We start from the raw sequence: 22,903 nt of genomic DNA on the forward strand, positions 1-22,903 counted from the left end.
CACTTCCACATCCTTTTTTTTTATGTAAACTACCAATCAAAACCTGGCTCTTGCTGCTCCACAACAAGGATTATTAAATCCTTGCTGTGCATGGAGGCTAGCAAAGGTCTGGCCTAAAAATATCACGTCATTTTTCCTTGTTAAAGGCTGAATTAAGATAGTAAAGCACTATCCCTCATCCTGTGGGGAATAAGGAACACCTCAGCACTGGGAACTGCAGTGGGAGGTTCTGCATTCAAGTCCCCGTGTGGTATCAAAGCTCAGTATGCACCAGCAGCCACCTATTCCACAGGTTAGTACAGGGGCAAGCAGGACCATCCGTCTGTGCTCTGGACAGGCAAAACCAAGAAAGTCTGATTTCTTCTGCATAAAATAAAATATTGGAATACTCCTTCAGACTGTCCGAATGTAAAAACTTGAGTGCATGACCTTGTGCTATCACCGAGACTGCAATGACTGTAGAAAAGTCATGTAACTTTTACCTATTAGCACCCATCTATCTACAAAATACGCAACATGAGCTTACATTTGGATAGCTAGAAACAGCCTCATGGATGAGGCAATGCAATTTAATAGAAAAATATTCTGTTATGGCTCTTTTAGCTAGGAAAGGTCAAATGACAAAATTAAATGAAATCTCAGCAGGATTAACTAATGAAATAAAATGCTGAGAAGTTAAAACCTACCACTCCTAATAATAAATACAGGTGAAAATTCCTGTAGACACCTCTGGGTTGTATGAGCCCTTCTGCTTCACTGTAGTGACTCTGAAGTGAAGTCCTGAGTGGGGCAGGCAATGCTCTGTGCTCTTGGAGCCAGCTGGCTCCTATCTCAAGAGACATGCTGCACAGAGCTGCCACGGGAGCCATCCCTCTCCCAGCGCTCTACTGCATCGCACAGATAATGCTGCACATACTTTAATGGGTATAGAGTTGAACGGGAGTCAAGAGATACTTGACTGTTTCCATGATCTGCAGTCCTAATTCCAATAAATTACTTATATTTCCCATGAAAAGGAGGATATATATATATCATAGAATCACAGAATGGTTTGGGTTGGAAGGGACCTTTATGATCATCTAGTTCCAAACCCCTTGCCGTGGGCAGGGACATATTCCACTAAACCAAGTTGCTCAAAGCCCCATCCAGCCTGGCTTTGAACACTTCCAGGGATGCAGCATCCACAGCTCCTCTGGGCAACCTGTTCCAGTGCCTCACCATCCTCACTGTGAAAATTTCTTCTTTATATCTAAACTAAACCTATCTATCTTCTTTCAGTTTAAAGCCATTACCCCTTGCCCTGTCATGACATGCCCTTGCAAAAAGTCCCTCTCCAGCTTTCTTGTAGGCCCCCTTCAGGTATTGGAAGGCTGCTATAAGGCATCCCAGAAGCCTTCTCTTCTCCAGATTGAACAACCCTCTTGGCCTTTCTTTGTAGTGGAAGTGTTGCAACCCTCTGATCATCTCTGTGGCCCTCCTCTGGACTTGTTCCAACAGGTCCATGTCCTTCTTATGCTGGGGACCCCGGAGCTGAACGCAGTACTCCCGTTGGAGTCTCACAAGAGCAGAGTAGAGGGGGAGTATCACCTACTTTCTTCTGCAAAACTTAAGACGTCTACAGAGGCAAAATACCATGCAAGTGTTAAACATGTTATTTAGCATGAGCTAAATATTTTTTCAGTTTACCACTTGAATTAGACATCAGAGAGAAAAGATTACTATAGCTCATTTTATTTAACTGCATTATTGCTCTTTATGATACTTCCACAACTGCAGACCTCCATTTCCATAGAAAGAGCTGACTTACTGCAGGGGGAAGAAAAGCTACTCTTGCTGCTCTCAGGTCTGGTTCTGCTGCTATAATAAAGTTTTCTTAGAAACAATTAGTGGAAAATGATACAGGCAACTTCATCAGCCTTCCCTTCTGCTTATTGCTTGTTATGTTCATTTGCTCTGAGTTCTTTCCGTTTGTGCTGCATGCTTTTGTGGTCAAAGAATATACTAGCATACAGAAGATAGCAGCATAAAGGTTTAAAGACGTATCAGCATTCCTTGACTGCACTTTTTGGAGATGTGCTGTGAAGGAACCATGAATAAGATCTAACCTAGCTTTAAATAACTACAGTCCCTCTCAAACAAGGAAACCTAAGAAAACCTTGAAAACTAACGTTGAAAACGGCCATTGCTATTTTTGGTGGAGCACTCATATTTCCTGAAACGATCACAAAATGAAGGCCATTTCTGTGCAGAATAGGACAGACAAATCTGCTCACTTCTGACCATGTTCCAGTGTGGCTGTAGCTGTTCTGGCACAGCAGGTATGCAGCTGCTCTAGGAAAATTCTGTTCCCAAGCTAATGATCACTGCTAGGAAGTGATTGTAAATTGTAATTGGGGTGAGCTAAAAGTGTACTGTAGTCGTTTACCATAGCTCAGCTGATGAGCAGTAACTCACTGACTCCCTCAGACTGTGGCTTCTTAAAAACACTGTCCTCTCTCTTTCAGCTTTTAAATTTCATACCAAAATTCACAACTTCACTCACTAACACTTATTCCATACACTTATTTACTGCTATTTTTGAATTTAGAACTTAGAATTACATGTCCTATTTTTGCTTTTATAAATATAGTGTTGCACACATATGTTCTATAAAATGAAGGCTTACCAATGCTCACCAAGTACAAGGAAAACCGAACACGTAATTAATACCGTTTTTAAATTCTAATGTTTTCTTCTTTATAATTGTCTGTGAAACTTTTCTCCTTGCAAGTTGTCAGTCACATCATCTTGCCTGTAGAAGTTACCACATTCTTGGTGTAGCCATAATTAGCCTTACTTTTCTAGTTCTTTGACATCTATTGTCCTAGGCATTGCCCATGAACCGTTCCTAGACCAATTCTTTGTTTGCCTTTGACAGTTCAATTATCTAATGCCTTGTCATTACAACACACTCACTGGAGTGAAGAAGTTATTCTGCCTGTTTTATCCAGCTCTCTCTTCCCGAACCGTCTTCAAACTCAGTCTATTAAAATGAATTGCTTAAATTGACATGTGATTTAGTATCATATTGCTCTCTTAATTATGATATTAAACTGTCTATCAACTGACCTGATCTGAGGCACCAGAAAGATTCACGCAGCTGCTTGGAATGTCTCCAGATTTGGGCAATCCGGATGTTTTAAACTTCCTTGAAAACTGTTGTAATTTTTTTCAAGAAAACAGGCAAACAGGTATCACAAAGAATGCCTTGTCTTACACTAATTTGAAACAAAAGGTTCATTTTCCCCAAATTACTTTTGTAATGCCATTTTAATATACGTTAATCTAAATGTGATGAAAAAGTAATCTTTATGGCTTTTCCACTGTTTGGCTGTAACATTTAATGTTAACGTTCTGCAATCACAGGCCTTGACACTGGGCATGTTTGCAGACATGATGCAATGTTTTGCACGAGGACCCTATCTGGGCTAACAAGCCTGTTTATCATCAGGGTTAATGAGCCCAGGCAGAATGCTGAACTAGGCTAGACTACTAGACAGCTCAAGATATTGAGTGCAGGCTGTTTTGGGTATGTCTGCATGATTACATTGTGCCATGTGGAGAAACAAACTGCTTCTCTTCATTGATACTGCAACCTATCCCTTCAGGAATCAGATTTGTTAATCACTTGATAGAGTCTATATAAAAATGAACTTTGTAATTCCCTCATCTCTAGTCTGTTTTTTCAGGAATGCAGTTCAGTAGTTTCTGAGGTAATGACTCAGAGTATTACCCGATATTACTCAACAAAATGCATTCAGTCCAGGTGGAGAGACAGTAAGTGTCTCTTGAAATATATTTATTTGGAAAAAATAAAATAAAAATGCAAAGTTAACTTGGAAATTATCATGTTTCCTATGCAGAAATCATAAAATAAATGACTTTTTACTCATTTTTCTTTAAGTCTCATATTTTCTCTTCAAATATCGTCTGCAGTCACTAAGCAGAAAATGACTTGCTGCAGAAACTGGAATTCATGGTATTTCATTATGTCAGTTGCTGAACTTATTTGAGTTTCATGACAAAAAATAATGCAGAACAAATTCAAAGGAAAATAACCAGTAAGTCCCAAGATGCACCCCTCTCTTCTAAGATGCATTTAAAATGCATAGAATACTTTATCCTTATTAATCAGTAGGTTTTATGGAATATTTTGCACATGTTCAGTTGGTTAAAATGTTTTATATTTTTCACTTGGTATTTTCCCCCAAAGTAGACATTCACACTGAGTAATTGACTGTGAACATTGGCACACATCAATAGTCCTTAATCCAGCAAACTTTTAAGCAAGGTGGAACTGCAACAGCAAAAAAAAATCTGTGAGAACTGGAATATGTTTTTTTTGCATTCTTAAATACTCTTTTGAAGGTAGAAGTTGTCCCTGTTTGTGCTTCCAAACATTTGGAAATTGGGTAGGCATCTAATCATGGTACACAAACTGAACTTTCTTCACTTGAAAGAGAAAGTTGAGCCATAAAACAATGCATTGACTGGGATGAAGGGGCAAATTCTGATTTCAAACAATAACAGGTCCTTTGCTGTTGCTGATGCCATCTCTATTCTTTTCTATGCTTTGATTTTCTATTCCGTGCTTTGATTTTCTTCTGCTGCATTACAGAATGAATGAACAACTGAACAATAACTTAGATAGGTATCTCTTTTAGTGTGTTGTGAAGAGCTGCTAATGCTTTCTGAAATATGTAATTCACAAAAGCTTTGGTGTTCAGAGATTAATGTTGAAGGTGGGCAAACAGTTCCATAATTTAAAAAAAAAAAAGTGATATTTAAAAGGATTTTTAAGCATTCAATGAGCTAAAGTTTAATTTATTTTCCATGGAAGTAATTCAATTTTTTAAAAAGTCACATATGGCAAAGTCACACAGAGGTGAATGCACCAATAATGGCACTTAGGATAATGTAACATTTTCATTCTATTTTTTTCTCCAAGGCTTCCAAAGACCTTTTGATCTTTCTTCCAATCCAGTGTATTGTCCTCCTACTCACTGACCTAGTTGAAGTATCACTTCCACAACCAGGAAAACAGACAACGCTAGGTATTTTTCTCAGATTGTCTTTCAGTGCCGAAACTACCCCTCTTCCAAGTCATTATGGTAGATGTTTACTAGATTCTTTTAAAATGATGAATAACTGTACAAATCCTGGTTTTTAATTCACACCCATATAGGCAGAATGGGAAAAAATATATTTTAGAGCACATTTTCTTGTCCATGTGTTTGTAATGTGATCAAAATGCGTGTTTTGGCTAAAACCCAAAACCTCAATAGAAGAATTAACGTTATCCGTTACAGTAAATTCAACAAAACATACCCACTTACCTGCTCAAAAGTATTCTTTTGAAATTCTTCAAATCCAAAAATATCCAGTACTCCAATTTCAGATACCTGGTCACTGAGAAAAACAGATGTTGCAGATAATGAGAATTCAAACAAGTGAATAATATATCTGTTGTTCGTGACAAAAGTATTTCTGTTCTAGGACAACAGCAGGCTGTATTTCAAAAACACAGTATGGAATACACAAGCGGACCATGTAGACAACAGAATCAAAATTCAACCCACCAACCTATTTATACTGAACAGAAATAAAAAAGCAGGGTTCAAGATTGTTTTAGCAGCCACTTTAAAAACTAAATTTGTAAGAGAAGGAAAAAATATAAGCTTCTTTAAAGTCCAGTTACTAATGGTGTAGGTATCTATTCACTCAGATGAGGAATAGCCATTTAGGGGAAGTTTCAAAATTCCTTGGTTGCACTCAGATACCCCTTCCAGTTTATATTTCTTCAACAGCCGGAACTGCTCCTCCTGAATGTACTTCAAGGGGAACCTGTTAAGCCAAATCTTCTCTGTGCCAGCATCAAGTAGAGGCTGCAAGCTCAAGCTGCACAAGAGGTTACATCTCTCGGGGGAAAGAACAGTCTGGATCTGGGCATGAAGAAGAGAGATGTTTCTTTTCTGTATATATAAAGGAATACTTGTTGGCAGTGCATCTGATTTGTCATGTGCCACTGCTTGCATTCAGGGAAGGGCTTTTATTTTGGCCCGATGGAAGGGTTAGGGCACCTAGGATTTGGACAGGAGAAATGGGAAAGGGACAGAGGTGTTATTATTCTGTACTTACTTAGGACTAAGTCATTGTAAACCTGATTTGGAGAAGAAACTAAGTTCACTATGGGGAGCAAAATTAATGTTCTGGGATATCCTGTTGCCTGCTTTGGAAGGATTTGAGAACTCTACATGAAAGAGCTGGGATCACTGAGGCTGGGCTGCTTCTTTATTTTCTTCATTGTATCATTAGACAGAGAAAATAAAAAGGGTTACAGTAAAAAATGTGTTACAGGCTGCCTATGTGCATGCAGTGGGACTTCTACCGAGTGAAATGATCTGCCAGCAGGATGAAAGACCTTGCAATATAGCCAATGGCTCTCTGGAACAGGAAAGATCAGTAAAGGAAAAATCATTCTTCTTCCTGAGGAAGGAGATGGACACTTTTCTAAAGCAGATGAGTTTTCCTTTCTCTTTGCTAACATAATTTGTAAATATATGGGGTTATACGTATAGAAATAATATTGCAGCCTGCTGTTTCTGAAATCTAGTTTTCCTTCCACATTTTTCCTCCATGTTCCATGGTTCCTCTATGTCTAAATCCATGTGTATATCAGGATATAGGTGTAAAGAAAAAAAGGTGATCCACTGTTGAAGTACTTTAGTGTAGTTTTATTACGGTCATTGTAAACACTACCATTTAATTAGGTGAGGTTCCATCCCTGAAAATAAATTCCAATATAACAAACAAAAAAAGTAAAATAATAAAAAAGTTGAGTACTACAAAACAAGGTAGGAAAAACAATTCTCAAGGACAAACAGAGCCTTCTTCAGAAATCATACCCAAGAGGTTTGTCTTCATTTCTAAGGCATACTGGTTCAATGCACAACTGATCGTCACAAGACTTGCTATGCGCGTAAATGTCAGACTTATAAAGTTGCATAATAAATCTAGTCTAGAATGACTTTGTTAGACAGGAGAGGTTATCATGAGGTCGATTAGCCTCCAAAGGAACTTCTACAAGAAGAAGCATAAAGATATGTCACCACTTCCATCTCTAGCAATGAGTGCAATTTAAATTGTGTTTTAAAATGTCTCACTGTCAAGTATTCCTGATTAGAGATGGGTGTATATTCCTTGTCACAATGTGTTTTCAACACAACCAGTCCCTTTCTATAAAGAGTTAGACATTTTGAAAACAAACTACCTGAGACTAATATTGAAAGCCAGAATTATTATGTTATTTAAATGAGTTTTGGAAAAAATGCAAATTGTAATTTCAGAGTACTTAAGTTTTCATTCACACTTTATTATTTTGTTATTTATATATAGCTTTCCTTATAGGAAGTCAAAACATGAACTGCTGTGTAATATTGCACAACAGCTGAAATATTGCATTGTATTTCACAATTATTAAGAACTTAACATGGATGGAACAGCTTATCCCTTTGTTGTCTGATTCAATGAATAGATTTGAGGCTGGATTTCAATGTCTCAGTTGACTGCCATGACTGCTATTTTGTCAAATTAGTCCCTCCTACTTTTTCTTAAGGAATATATGAACACTTGCCCAAGGAAAAGATCTAAACAGACTGACTTAATCAATTATTCAAAATCAGGCAAAACAAGAACCTGGCCCTAGTTTCTAAAACTCTAGGTAAAAGCTTTAGCAGCCAGTCTATTGCCTACCTCAAATAACATTCCTTATCAAAACTCTGATATTTCGAAGAAATATCTTGATTTGCTGGAGATGCATTTGTTGACAGGAAAACATGTCATCCCAATTTTTTTATGAACTCCACTTGATAATCTTGGCCTTGTATTATTAGAAGATGCACATACTACATGAAAAGAGCTGGAGGTTTTACATAATTAATATCTTGCCTACAGGGCAAGCATGACAGAACAAGGCTCTTCATCCTCTACAACAGTGACATTTTATTACTACATTATGGCATTTATTTGCAAAATCTCACCAACCATTATAGTAATTTTCTGTATGAAATTATTGCCCAGATTTTTGAAATTAAAGAGCAACAAACACCACAATATCAAAATTAAAAGCCTTATTTTTTATGTGACTATAAATTACTTTGCTTGTTTTATTCTTTTTTCTTGCCTTCCTCTCTTCTATACCACTTTTCTTCCCAGAGGAAGGGTCCATATATGTTTTTCTTGGCTAGCTGACAATCATATTCATTCCAGCAAAATTACTTTCCTTAAATTAATCATAGCAGAGATTCCCAAGGCAAAATAAAGCATGAATGATTCCATGTTTACAAATGAAAGGGCATGTCACCAGTGTCTAAAAGAACAAATATTAGAAAAGAACACTTTTTGTTCTGAAAAATCCCCTTATTTTACTTTATTCTTTCATGGTTGCTAAACATCACTCACCCTTTTCCTCATTATGTTTCAGATATTCAATATTTACTACGTAAAAATAAAACAGGTATAGTTTTAGTGGGGACTGAGACTTTGAATTCAAGTTTGACAATATTTCCTAGCATAGAAATTAGAAAAACAGTAATTTGCCAATATTTGAAGAACGTGTTTACCTCTTAGACCAGTACATAGCTGTGAATAGTGAAAAACAGGCATGGGTGTTAACCATAACTCATTTGATTTTTGTGATTTACAAAACAGCATTTTGACGGATAGTATTTTACAATGTCTGCAGTTTTGCCTTTTTCCTCAGAATGACATCTCTCTAAGCTGACCTTTTGATCTTGAACACTTAACAACTGCATTATAAAAAAACTGCATAAAAATTCTTGGCAACTCCTAAAAACAATACGCATACACCAGACATCCTCTTTGATGATCTACTGTCTTGGCAGACAACTTGCCATTTGTCAAGAGATGCTCTTGACCCATTTGCTACTCCTGGCAAGGTGAACAGAATTCCCTTTACAATACTTCTGACCCAATGCTTCAGACAAACCTACAGGATGTTATTTGATCACTCTTTTTTCACCCCAGATGGTTTTCAGCTCCAAAATCCATAGGGTTCATTCCCATTGTCATTTTTTTGTAATCTGCCTACATAAAGAAGTGAGGTGAATCTGTTGAGGCAGGATGATCTAACGTGCTTTTTCATCTGCCCCAGATACAGCGTTTCTTGCTCTTCCTCCAAACTTTGCCAGTAACCAGGAAGGAAGCCAGTAGGCTTATGTCTGATCTGGATAAACTAGAAGTAATACTGATTAATGAGGAACTATTTCTAGGATTAGATGAACTATATAACCTAGCCTTCAAATGAACACCCTCAGAATCCTACTTAAGACTCCCTCAGTTCTCCCAGGGGGACAGATTACACCTGTTGCCATAAATATGGTTCTTGAAGGGAACAGGCTGAATACTCCCAGTTGTATATGCTCTTCATCTCATACAATTACTAAAAAAAACTAGTTCCTGAGACCTTTAAGAGATTTTTCTGAGGTTTTTTAAGATTCTGAGATTTTTGCTGAGACTTGGTGTCATTGACACATCTCTCAATTGTCTTGCTCAACAACTGCCATTTTTTTTTCAAAATTACCTTACCCAGGTGTGAGTGGTATAGATAGAGACAGTGATTGGACACAGTGGAAAGAAACACCGGCTCCTTATCTGATAAACATTTCTTTGAGTGACTTGACAGGTATGGCAGGAGGGGAGAAGTATTTTTGCCAATAGACTCAAGATCTATAGTCTTCTCATCAGTAGCATATACTCTTCCCCAGTTCTTTAAATCAAAATTTGTTCTGTGCTTTAAAAAATGGTGTTTCCTTATTTAATGAAACACTGGAAATGATCCAGACTGAAGCAGATCTCAAAATACGATATTAGGCACCATATTGTATTAGATGCTTTGTACTGTTTCTCTGTTTTAAAGGTTTCCCTACCTCCACATATAGAGATGATTGTTATTATGCTGTGGGTTCATATTCTGAACAGGAACTCTCATTCTGTCCTTCCTGCATTCCCAGCACCCTTCTATTGCGTTCAATAATAGGTAATAAATATTTTAGTTTGTGCTCTGATCTTTTTTTTTAATCTAGGAAGATTTCTGTTTCAGAATATCCCGTTCAATAAATAAGGTAATGCGTATTAAGAAGTTTGTAAATGAGACTCCTGAGATCTTTCTTTTGCCCAAATAAATATTGCCACTGCTACTCTCTGGCAATATTTGAATTTTGCTGGGAATAAGATTGCACAGTCAGAATACACAATCTTTCAGAAAATACCTATTTAGAAATATTCTGTATGCTCTGTTTGAAAGAGAAATCTGCTATGGCTGACCTGGTGATACAGGTGATACAACTGAATGCTTTCTTTGCTTGTCTGTAATACGCAGGCATATTGGCATTGGCCCCATCTTCAGGCCACCTAACAGAGAAACTCTTTGCTAACTAGCTAATAAAACATCATGCCTTCTACTTGCTAGTAGACAGGGAAGACAATATCAAGATTTTCTCAAGCATATATACCTAATTAACTTGTTTTTAATCAGAAAAGAAAAACAATGTTTCACAAGAGTTCACAGACACTCTTAAATCTCCATAAATGTAAAGTCCTTCTGCAGAGTGAGTCAGGAGTTCTTAAAAAATCACCTTAAGACATTTTATTACTAATATTTGTATCACTAGGTCCAACTTTGCCAATGTCCAATCAACTATCTTGAAATGTCACATTTAGGCAACTGTGAATGCTCTAGTCTCCTTTATTTACAAAATTGTAAATCAGCATACTTATTTGAATAGAAGTAAAACAATAGTAAACTTTGAAGAGCTAAGATTGTTGGGAAGAAGTCCTTCTAGACAATTTTTACAATAATAAAGTCAATAGAATAGGAAATAATTATATAAATTAATGAATATAAAAATTAATAACGTTTAAAAAATAATTATAAGCACCTGTGAGAAATTTTAATAGCTTTCCTCTAACCCCATTCTAGATGCCAATTACAGAAAAACAGTTTTTCCAGTGAATTTCTTTGAAACAATATCAGGATGAATAAAGTAATAAACCTCAAAGGTACTTGCAACCAGTCCAAACTAGCATCCATGGTTATAATTTAGTTCTAACTATGCAAAATAGAAAGGAACTTTTTATGAAGAACAACATTTCTGAAGGTGTATTATGTCACTTAACACTGTCATAAAAACTCTTGCTTTATATGTATTGCATAGTACTATGAAGTAATGAATATGCTCGATTCTGGCAACACTTTTATTCTCTGTACTTAATACCTCTAGAGCTTGGTCTTTGCAGCTTTTCATAGAATTGTCTCTCCTTCCCTTAGGTCTAATGGCAATTATCATTTTTACCTTTGCCTGAAACCAGCCACAAGCTATTTCATAGTAAATATAAATCAATATTAAAGACCAAAATTGAGTAACTTCACCATAAAAGTTAAACCCAGGTAACTGGTTTCCTCAAAAATGCCAAGATCAAATGTTCCTTTTAGAGTTACTAAGCCAGTAAATCTAATTTTATTGCTTCGTAAGTTCTCACTGAAGTGGGGTGGAAGTACAGTTAAGCTACCTCACAACAAAACAAGAGAACTGGCTTTGAAACCTTACTTCAGGTGTCTGATGAAGTAAGCTTCATCCCACCTGATGAGTAGTAACTGTGTATGTTTCTGACCAGGGAATGAAGTGTGGCCTGAAATGTATCATCAACCTTGTTTAGCCACATCAGTTAATTATCTTTAAGGAGAGGTTTATTAAAACTGCACCAATCTGGAGGTATAATGGTGATAACTGATAGAATTGCTTAGTTGTATATGAAATAAATCTGGACCACAAATCACAGATTCATGCAATGACTCGCATTAATCCAACTTGCATCTTAAGCTGTGATATGCCTTGATTTACTACTATAGGTTATACAATATGATTAGCCAGGACCAAGAAAAAGCTGTGGGTGGGGGAGCTATATTTTTTACCTTTAGCTGGCTAACTCAAGTGAGGTTGAAATATCAGTGAAGGATGGTCAACTTCATTTTCATATAAAATAAGCTATTTATCTTCAAGTATGGAAAGGGACCCAAGGTTGAATTTGGCCTGCTAAAATTTAATATGCCTTGCCAGCACTGCCAATATATCCTGAGCTGGTTAGCTCCCTTTAGCCAGCCTAAATGATGAACTTCCCTTTTTCAAGCATAGGTGTAATATAAAACTGCTGCAAATTCCTCATTCCTGACAACATCAAACAGATATCCTATTTTAGCTAGGACTTACAACATCACGTAACCTTTAGGTTACCACACAAGTAGAAATAGTTTCACTGAGAAGTATTTCCACAAAGTAGAAGTCACCTCAGGCACATATGATTGCACTAAAAGGAAACTACAAGGTAAACAATATACAAACAGCTTTGACTTTCATTATTTGAAGATCCTATTGATACCTAGAAATTATAGGTTTACACTACTGAACAAGAGATACACAACATTATTCTGAAAGATTGCGAGATATTAAGTTTTAAAATTGCAAAATTACACATTGAAAAATTATTTAAAATAATTTTAATAGATTTTTAATATACTGATTCCAGATTTCTTCCTCAACGACCACTACAAATGAGGTCTGTGTAATTAGGGATACCTGAGCTGTATTGTTGTCTGTCGCAGACATGCACTAAATTAAGCCCATGTTCCATAAGTCCCAGGAATGAATGGGGAAGAATTGAATGTGACCACATGCCACTGTCCTTCCTTGTTATAAACGCAGTATTTCAAATTAAGACATGGATAGGAAAGTTACTCTAGCTTGGTTGTCTAGGTGTCTACCATTGTAAAGGGCTGTACAATCATAAACAGGCAAGTAAAACCATTCTGTGTTACTGGCAAACCTTCCTTTTGCCTCCAGCAGGAAGCTAGGCACTCTGGTGGTATATGTAATGATAGAAAACTTTTATGCACAGAAAGCTCTGGATTACTCAGGCATGGTAGCTTTTTTCTGTTAGCTAAGCCTCCAGAAGAGAAATGTGATTTATTACAAATTGGCCTACAAATAGAATAGGAATAAAAAAGAAGATTGTGAAGTCTTCAAACTCTTAACAGCTCTGAAAGAGGGCACTGCTAATATTTGTCCTATGAAGTCAATGCAGATATGACATACATCAAAAATACTTATTCTTTTTTGGAAGTTCCACATCTGTGCTTTGTGGATTTCCATTTACCAATAATGCTGAGACATCTTGTACGTAATGTTTTTAAGAAAGCTCATCTGAGCATATGAAGTGTTGAACTTTGGTTAAGTCACGTGCATATGACCGTCTAATTAGGTCTACTGTCTTAGTTTGCTGTTTTGATTCTATTTTGATTCTACTGAGACTTCTTTTGTTTGTTTCTTTGTTAGTTTTGTTTCTTGACTGTTCCACTGACACACATTAATTAGCATTAATTTTTTCTAAGAAGCAACACTGGATAACAACAGCATTGAATTTAGCAGATGATAATGCAGAGACACCCAGAACATTCTTAGAATATTTAATTCAGTGAAGTTTAAACATTATTTTGAAACTCTTTGAAAAAAAATATTTTTTCAATACCCTGTGCTCAGGTCATAGTTTTGGGAAGAGCAGGATATCCTGCACTAAAAAAACACCAAACATCTTTTTGTTTGTTGAAAGACTTAGCTCATTCTATACTGTCAACTCTTAAAAGGCTACTAATTCTAACAACCAATCTAGATTACTGCATACATGTCCCCCTGCACAAGCACAAATATAACCAAATCTGTTACTGAATAAACAATTTGAAGGAATGGCCAATGACTTAAAGATGCAAGCATCACTGTCACGGTATCATAAAATGCTTTAAAAGATGGAATTATGTTTCTTTTATGGACCTGGATTTGAACAGATAATGGCACACCTAATAGTTTGTAATGGCACTCCTACCTGCCAGTCTCATCTTGATTTTGAAGGTAGCAGTTGACTGAGTTGACTAAAAAGCTAAATAAACGACCATATAGAGATTTTGCCAAGAGATCCCGGTAAAATTCTGCAATCTGTATAGTGTGCCTCCGTACAATCATGTCTCCTAAGAGAGAAAGCAGAAAATGGAGTTGAAAGCATGCTGTAAATCTCAATTTAGGTAATTTTAGTTACAGTAAACCCTTCCACCCTTTGTACTTCTCCTTTGCCAAACGTATACATGGTGTTAGTTCTTTTTCTGAAGCCTTCAGTGAAAGATTAGAAGACTGCCAACATTTGCAAGATCTTCAGTTTGGAAACATGTACCTTTGTACTTTTTTTCCATAGAAAAGTGTATGTGTACCACGCAAAGCTAGCATTTTACTGAAAAGAACTTTTTCAACCCCCCCCCCCCCGACACTCCTGTTGACTGTACTTAGTACCAATATCTAATCTGTTATCTTGTCCCACTTTTGTAAGATTAATCAAGTTAGGAGTCCATCAGCGTCAGACTGCGAAACTGCTTTGCTCCATATTGCAACGACATTTCTAATTCAGTGTCCCGGTCTGACTTATTGCATGGCAGATAATCCTACAGATTTGTCAGAGAGAAAATTTACAAGACCATACAAGAAATAAGGAACAAATATTATCTGCTTTTAAAGTTCTCAAATCAGAAGGATTAAAATGCCACCGGGTCTGATCTATGGGAATGTAAGGTTGGAAAAGATTACCTTTAAAATACTGAACATCAGTTGTTAAGGCTGAAGCAAGCTCATCTGGTGAAACCTGCAGCATCCCTGCCACTGAAATGAAAAGAGAATTTAAAGAAAGCCTGATTTGTGCTCTACTGCTTATTTTATTTTTTGTAACATGTTTTATTATGTAGGTGCTATTTTTTAAAAGTGAGAGAACCCACACATTAAAGAAAAGAGTGCTGTCACAGGAGTAATCAAAATTAATGAACACACAAAATCGGATTACTAAAATCAGCACTTTGTGAAGTTTGAATGTATCTGTATATTGCATTACAGCTTGCTTTCTTCTTTACAGCTTACTCAGGACTTTCCCCAGGACTTGGCAGACTTTCTCTCTTATTAGAGTTAAGGTATGCTACTTATTGACATTCTGTATCCATAAGCCACTTTGAGGAGATTTGTTAGAGACCAAGAGGGCAAACCTCAAAGCATGAAAACAAGAGACCCTTTGAAGACATAGATTTTGAATGTAAGGAATTAAATTCAATGCAAATTGTTCAGCTGTTGACAAGCAGCACAAGAACATTTTAAAAGAAGACTGCCCAAAGTGCACTGTACAATTTGTTTTGGCAAATGGTATCTTTAAATTTGACATTGAATTAGATCATTTGCAATACTCGTATTTTATTTTGTTCCATCAAAATCTATAGTTTAAAAAAATATCCAAGTCAATTGGACACTGTCTTCCCACAGTAATTTATTAATTTTCAGAAGTAATTTTTTTTGTCTCCCTGGAACTGTGTTTCTGTCTGTTGGTGGATCAGTGCAAGTGCCCTGATTGCAACGCTCCAAGGTCACGTCCTACTGACCTTGTTCCAGTAGCTGCAGGTCTGACACAAATGCTGTCTCAGCGTCTGTCAGAGCCGTAAAGCGAATGTCTCCAAGATGCAGAATTGCTGAGAGAATTACAAACAGGTTCTCCACCTCCTGCACATATTTTATGTAGAATTAAAGATAAAGAAGAGATCTGTTGGGCATACCAGTGAAAGGCAATGCTTTATAAAAATACAAATTATATTAATTTGTTTCATTGGCTTTTGCTAAGCTAAAAAGTACTCATGTTTGAAATATTAACAGGAAATTTGAATTTAGAAATCAAACTGAAACCTATCTAGGACACAAAACAACATTACCTTTTTTTTTCTTTTGTTTTAATGTAAATCACATTAACTACTGAGTTAAGAAAGTTTCTCAAGATGAGATAAAAAATGCTGAAATAACTTTAATGGGTGCATTATTTCCATTAAGACAAATTCTGTACCTGGAAATAGCAGGGTTTGTTTTTTCCTCAAGCAACTACATTCACAAAAAAAGTGTCTAGCTTTAAATTATAACAGGTTGCTGATAAGAAAGCTGTAATTAAGGTCTAAAAGAAACAAAAGCTACCTTCCTTACCAACATACTTTCCCTCCATGATTGCATGCTATGTTCTCATGCCTCCAAGGCTGTGAAGCAGTTATCTTCAGGGATAGATTTTTTGTTGCCTCATTTTTACCACAGCAAGAGGACTAACTTTCTTGGTTTTTTTAAAATGTTTTTAAATTCAAGCAAAGAAATTATCCATGAAATATGAACCAAAAATGCTAAGACATGGAAAACATCATGTAGGTTTGGAAGTTTTTTTAAGGTCAGTTATATAACAAAGGTGCTCCTTTAAAATTAGAAAACAGGAAACCTGATATCCACTATGGCATTACATGGCATTATGTACAGCAAAGTTAATTCATAATTCTTGAAATATTTTTGAAAAATAATGTTTGGAACCTGATCTTATTGAAACACTAGAAGTGACGGTGAGAAGTGTCACTGGAATTTGCAGCATAAGATTAAAAAATACACTACAAACGAAATACTTAGCCAATAAACCCCCTTTATTCTCAGGTGACTGCAATGAATTCAGAACACACTGAAATCAAACTCAGATGACTTTTCATTAGTTTTCAAAAACAACAGGTTAGAAAAAAGCTTTTCTTCTTTTTTCTTGTTCCTTTCTGCAATAAATATGCCCATCATCAGAGGACATTAAAATAAACTTATAGTCTTTCTGGGATAAAGACTACAGCACCTCCAATGCTTTTTAAGCAAGTTTGATTCTCTAAAACTACATTTTAAGACAAGAACTTCAATCTCTTACTGTATGAGATACATGTAAATAGGGCAACAGTATATTTTTCTATTACACAGTACCAAAGCCCAAGATTAAAACAAGCAATATATACAGGCAAAGTCTGAATAAAATGGCTCTTACAATAGAAGAACGGTCATGATAATATGGCATTCAAGCCAGGGTGCTATATCCTGCTTCTTGGGAAGTCCTCTTAGGCAAGATGGAAGGGCACTCTAGTACAGCATACTTCTTGCTTGTTTGTTAGCTTGTCCAGAACTGGTTTGGGGATGACTGTACATCACTGAATGGCAGCAGGCTGGGATCCTTGTTTATTCTGGTGATTTTGGATTCAGATTTCCAGATTCTCAAACACTTTCTCATTGTGTTCTAAGATGCATGTTCCCTCAACTTTAAAACAATTTTTTAATAAACGTTAACATACCTTGCAAGATACCATTAAAGACTGCTGAGGAATATTTATGTAGTTCTTCAAAAAGATAATCTACTCTACCATTAAATGTGGTTAGATGGACAAAGAATAATACATACAGACCTTTCCACGTACCTTAGAAATAATGGGTAGAAATTTTAGGACATGTGTCTTATCTGCATATTCCCCTGCAACCTCCAGCACAGGAGATCAGCCTACAGTTCTCTGGAGCTCCACAGATTTCTAGCCTCCTAAATGATTATTCTAACAGTGCCTGCACATAAAGGAGCCTTGAAGATGGTTTATTCTTCCCTGAGAGGCAACTTCCTTTCAAAAACTGAGCAAAGTGAAGTTGAAGTGCTGGATCCAAAAGAATACTGTATTTCTCTATGTAAAGTGTTCTCAGTTTCTGCAGGTGTCTAAACATTCATTACGCCTTCAATTATTTATTTATGGGGTGAACCCCTTTCTCAGCAGAACAAAAGGGTTAGTAGAGAGATCCACCTATTTGTAAACACTGGGCTAAATGCAGAACTGCCTGGAACTTTTATTACTGAAGTCTCCAGGTGCAGAGCTAGAGTCATTAAGAGTAAGGAATAATTCCGTCAAATATAGCCATATTAAATTTTGTACATGGCCATGTGAATATTAATGAAAAAAACCCACTCTTCATATTAAAAAGTGGCATAGGTTACCAAAGAACATTTATTACCACCTTAACTAGGGAATGCTAAACAACTACATGATGTACCACCACCACAGAAGTCTACCTCACACCTAAATAACAGCTTCATCAGACTCACAGTTTTTTTGCTGATAGCTCTTGATCCCTTTTTATTACAACTGTTGCCCATCTGTCATCTTTGATGATAATCTAGCATATTGTCACATCAACTTTGCCTCTGCTTTTTTCTTATGATGCTAAATATCATGTAGGGGTAAAGAAGTTTTTACCTCCTTCTAGAGCTACTGTTGCTTATGCATTTGTTTTGCAGAAGTGTCCGAGCTACAGTGTGCTAGCTAGCATGTACATATGTAAGAAATACGGAGTTTGTTAAATATTCTAGTACCCTGAAGGGAATTACAAAGCTTACGTGAGTTCTTATACTCAGCCCTCCAGCTCTCCTGATTCCCCTCAAACCTCTGTCATCCAGAAAATCTTCTTGATTAATTTTCCAAATTATCTTCTTTGTTGGCTTTATAGGATTAAAGACAAACATCAGACATATCTTCCTGTTGCTTTTTTGGGGTTAAGTCAGCTTTTTCAAGTTACCCAGCTCTAATTCTGTTTGACTAAATATGTATTTACTTTTTTTCAGGTGCTGCTAGCAAAGGCTTTTGGAATGCGTGTTTCACAAAATTAAAAGGACAGGGAGATAATCAGGAAGAGGAAAAAATTCCTGTGGGTTTTATGAGGTTTCTGTCATAGGGGATTTGATTGTTTCTTTTTATCTATGTAATTTAATTGTTCAAAGTATTATACCTTGAAGCTGTTCTGTGAATCTTTAAGAATGAAAAAGATTTACATTGTTGGTGCTGCGTCTAATTAAAAGTGATTACAGTAATTTCCCTGGAGTGAACTAGTACTGTATATTGTTTCAAGGTCTTTACCAACAGAAGAAAAGAAAGACAGAAAGGCACCTCTTTTCCCCACAAAAGATTATCAGTGAGAGTTCCTTATGGTCTGCTTTTAACTAAGTAATACGGTGATTTTAGCCACAAATAACATAAGCTTATGTAACTTACCAAGCTATTGAATCCCATAGCACCTAGAGCTTGTTTTAGTATGGCTAATTTCTCCCTGTTCTGAGGGTTGGCTGTTAACATCGTCTCTTCCAGTATGGTCTGGCTTAGATACCTGCACAGAGGAAAAATAACATGTATTTTATTTACAAGGCTGGTGAGCAACCAAATTTTTGAGGTTAAAAGCCTGCTTCACACTTCTAACCAGAGGTTTATTACAGATTTTTCGCAGCCTTTGGAGAAAACAACGCCAGTGACAGAATGGTCCATATTTCTTTCCTTAAGCTTTTGCTTAAGGCTCCGCCCCACCAACTTAAACTTGAACTTAAAACTTCAGATTTAATTTATACCACCAAGAGTTTTGCCATTCTTGCACTACCAGAGATTCCCCTTCAGAAGGAAGATTTGAGGAGATCCTCTGATAACTCTGACTGCTTTAAATTCCCCTCCTGCTGGCTGGAGAATAGATCAGCTCTTATCTGCCTGATCCTATGATGATCATTTGCTCCCTTAGCAGCTGAATAGGTGACAGGTATACTCAGCATCTCTTGTAGTAGTATACTCGGCATCAGTAGTAGCTACAAACATAGAGTAGTAAGTGTACAGCTCTTAAGCTGTACTGCTTTGCACACTGTGAAGCAAAAGACAATTTTACAAATCTTCCCAAAAATAATGATTAGAAGAGAGAAAGACAGACACCTAGTGCAGCAGCTAGCTCAGGGGAAAAAAAACCAAACAGCACCAACATAAAGAGCGATAACACAAACCAGAATCATCAGAAACTACAGTACGACAGACTGCTGAAAAGAACAGCAATCTAACCTTTACAACGATGGGTTTTGACCCTCTTGATATATGTCTATGGGCCAGATTTTAAAAAGTGTTCAGGTCTCTTCATACAGCTGAAATTACTAAGAAGAAGGTGTCTGAACATCTTATGGGATCTGATTTTTAATTACATCATGCTAGGAATGTAAAAAGTTGTTTTCTTTTATCGTTATCATTAAATTACCATTAAAATACACGTTAATCACACAATCTACGTCACTTACATCAACAAAAGAATTCCCCACATCTAAATCAAAAGAACATCATCACAGCACCAACAAAGGTGGACAATTTACGCACACTCCAACCCTCATGCCTTTGCCACAATTACAGCAACAAAAAATCCCCGTCATTATTCTGCTCTCTAATAATGTTCGGTCCACGATCTGTCACATAAAGATGGGAAACAATACTAGTTTTAACTTCTGAAAATTCTTGTTCACAATCCTATTCTAATTGCACTGTAGAGGAGACACAGTTTCAAAATAAATTTCCTATTACCACAGAAAGTCTGGCAATGCTCTAGTAAGGGTGGTAGGTAGCTCTTGAAAGATGGCCTATTATGTGAATGTGTGTAGCTTTTAGAAACACATGGAAAAATGATTTAGTATTTGCACTTTTCTAACCGATAATGAGGTTTATGAGGTATACACAACAAAATGCAGAGCGCATTTTTTAATGGATTGATACCAGATTTACCAATGTGGATTTCAGTTGGAGTGATAATGGCGTAAGTTACCCCAGCAGGCGGGCAGAGGAAGAACGATGGGGAAAAACCCATGTGCCTGGGTGCATAAGCAGTTTTTGCACCCACGGGAGAACTCGCTCAGCAGATACTTCAAGCACAAACAAGCCGTAGATCACAGTGGCTAAACCCTGCGAATTAATACAACGTTTGAAAATGTGGGTCTGTGAGCATCACTACCAGAGCTCTTGCACCTTTTCCTTGAGGTTGCTATCCACATCAGGTAGATACAAATGATAGCACAGCTGTGAAATTCGCTGGAGTAGATGACACAAGTATATGCCAGATTTATAGTTTTTGGGGGGGGGGGGAGTTTTTTACATCACCTGTATGTTTCAAAAGCAGGCTAGCATACGTCTGATACTGAATCTGGCACAGAACCTACTGGTATAAAGGTTAATCCGGCAGAAAATTTTCCACTGTTCTGAGCTGCTGCGTGAGCTTACACCAGTTCAGTGTTGTGCATCACATGTCAGTGGCGTTTTTGATCCATAATTAGGAGATTTACAGCAGCGTCTACACTGCTGTCAAAATATCCTATTGTTGAATGGCTGGAGGAGTTGGAAGCCTACGGCAATTTCTGCAAAAAAGCCTCCTCACTGGTGTTCTCCCTGAATAACTCTGTCTCTCTCTGTGTACTGAGCAAGGAATACGCTTTCCTGTCCTGTGAAGAGAGTATCGTATACTCCTCGTATTTAAGCAACCCCATTTAATTAGCCCTTTTTAGCATCGCTAAAGTGCTAGTGGGTATCGTCATAGCAAGAAGGTGTGTGAGCACTACCAACACAGACAGTGGCATAGCAAAGTGACCCAGAAGGCTCATTCCCTTGGAAGAAAGAGCTGAGCTGTGATATGAACCAACACGCGGCAGTTCTTGCCTTCAGCGCAAGCACTTCTTGCTGACACAGCAGGGGGCAAACTGGGTACCCGCCAAAGCAGATGCCTGTGGCTCCAACAACCCATCCATAAACTGCAGCATCTGCTGGGACATGCCTGTTGGAAAAGAGTCTGACTTTCCCAGTATAAATCTCCTAAAGATTTAATCAACAGATGTGCTGCTGCCCTTGGAGAGGGCTGCAGTTGGGCATTTTCTAAGGTGCACTTGGATTTAGAATGTTTCCCCAGTGTAAAAGCAATTAAATTCTTTTATAACATGTCATGAGGCCCACTCATTTTCCAAACTATTTAAGGACTAATGAAATATGAAAATTGCTTTGAAGATATGCACATTCAACTATTATGTTTATAATACAAAATATATGTATATTAAGGATGAATTAATTGTGTAGACTACTTGGAACTGTTGATGGATATCATACAACTACCACAAAATGCAGGAAATACACAGTATAACAGAGTGAGGGTATAATATATATATACTAGCTGTACAAAGCATCACATTTTTCTATTTGTTGTTAAGTTCATTCTACCTCAGAAACAATAGTGACATTTAGAAAGAAATATAAATGATTTTTTTTGCATGTAAAACAGTTCTCTGGCATGTCCTTCTTTCCGCCTTAAAGACCCTGAGGATGAAAACAGTTTGAGACACCGTTTGTATTAATATTACTACTATCACCTATTTATGCTTAAGAACCAGAGTCCAGAACCAATTTTAAACTGTCGCCTCCCCTACAAAAATAAGGAAAGGGGAAAGAGATATGCCACAGTGTAAAATTCCTAATAATAATGAAACCTTCTTTCACTGCAGATCCATCATTATTCCACAAAATATAAACTTTTTTTTCAATATATATAGCTTTCTTCATATTTATAGTGCATTTTTGTCTTTTGACATTCAAGTGGCCTGAATTGATGCATTGCTTGTGATGAAGAGGCATTAAGCTGCTTAAAATTTCCATTGTGAACCTACCATGGAGCTTTTAGTTATTATTTTTAGTTAGATCTTTCTTATTGCAAACCAGAGTGTTATAGCCATCATATTTATGAAAACCTATGCTGTTACTAGAGTGTGTGTAATGTTCCTGTAAGTTTCCAACAAGGTAGTCCATGTTCAAATGCAAACCAGACCTGGCAACTCCTGAATTCTTTGTTGCTGAAAACTTTAGGAAAAGAGGTGCTACTACTGTACAAGCCAGAGGTGGTGCTCCATAACATCTGATGTATGCAGGCTGCACACCAGTTGTGGACTTACTTAGGATAGTTTTGTTATCTGTACTTGTATATCTCTGTGTGCAAATTCACTCTGCAAATGCACATTCACAGTAGCTTACTGTAGCTTCAGAAAAAGATTCTCAGATTTTGGCTGAGGTTGAGCTGTTTAG

The 22,903-nt window shown here is 36.9% G+C and overlaps 1 protein-coding gene across 1 annotated transcript in view; it reads right to left on the reverse strand.

Moving 5' to 3' along the window:
- The window catches only part of MYO16 (myosin XVI), a gene marked incomplete at both ends in the record, with an annotated part of 338,331 nt that overhangs the window by 109,132 nt on the left and 206,296 nt on the right, over positions 1-22,903 (reverse strand). The window contains 5 exon segments of the mRNA XM_082013934.1: positions 5,376-5,448; positions 13,993-14,134; positions 14,742-14,813; positions 15,575-15,692; positions 19,049-19,160. Coding sequence (XP_081870060.1) covers positions 5,376-5,448; positions 13,993-14,134; positions 14,742-14,813; positions 15,575-15,692; positions 19,049-19,160 — 517 coding nt within the window.

This window comes from Phaethon aethereus (assembly GCF_964289735.1).
Source record: "Phaethon aethereus genome assembly, chromosome: 1".
Classification (NCBI taxonomy): Eukaryota; Metazoa; Chordata; class Aves; order Phaethontiformes; family Phaethontidae; genus Phaethon; species Phaethon aethereus.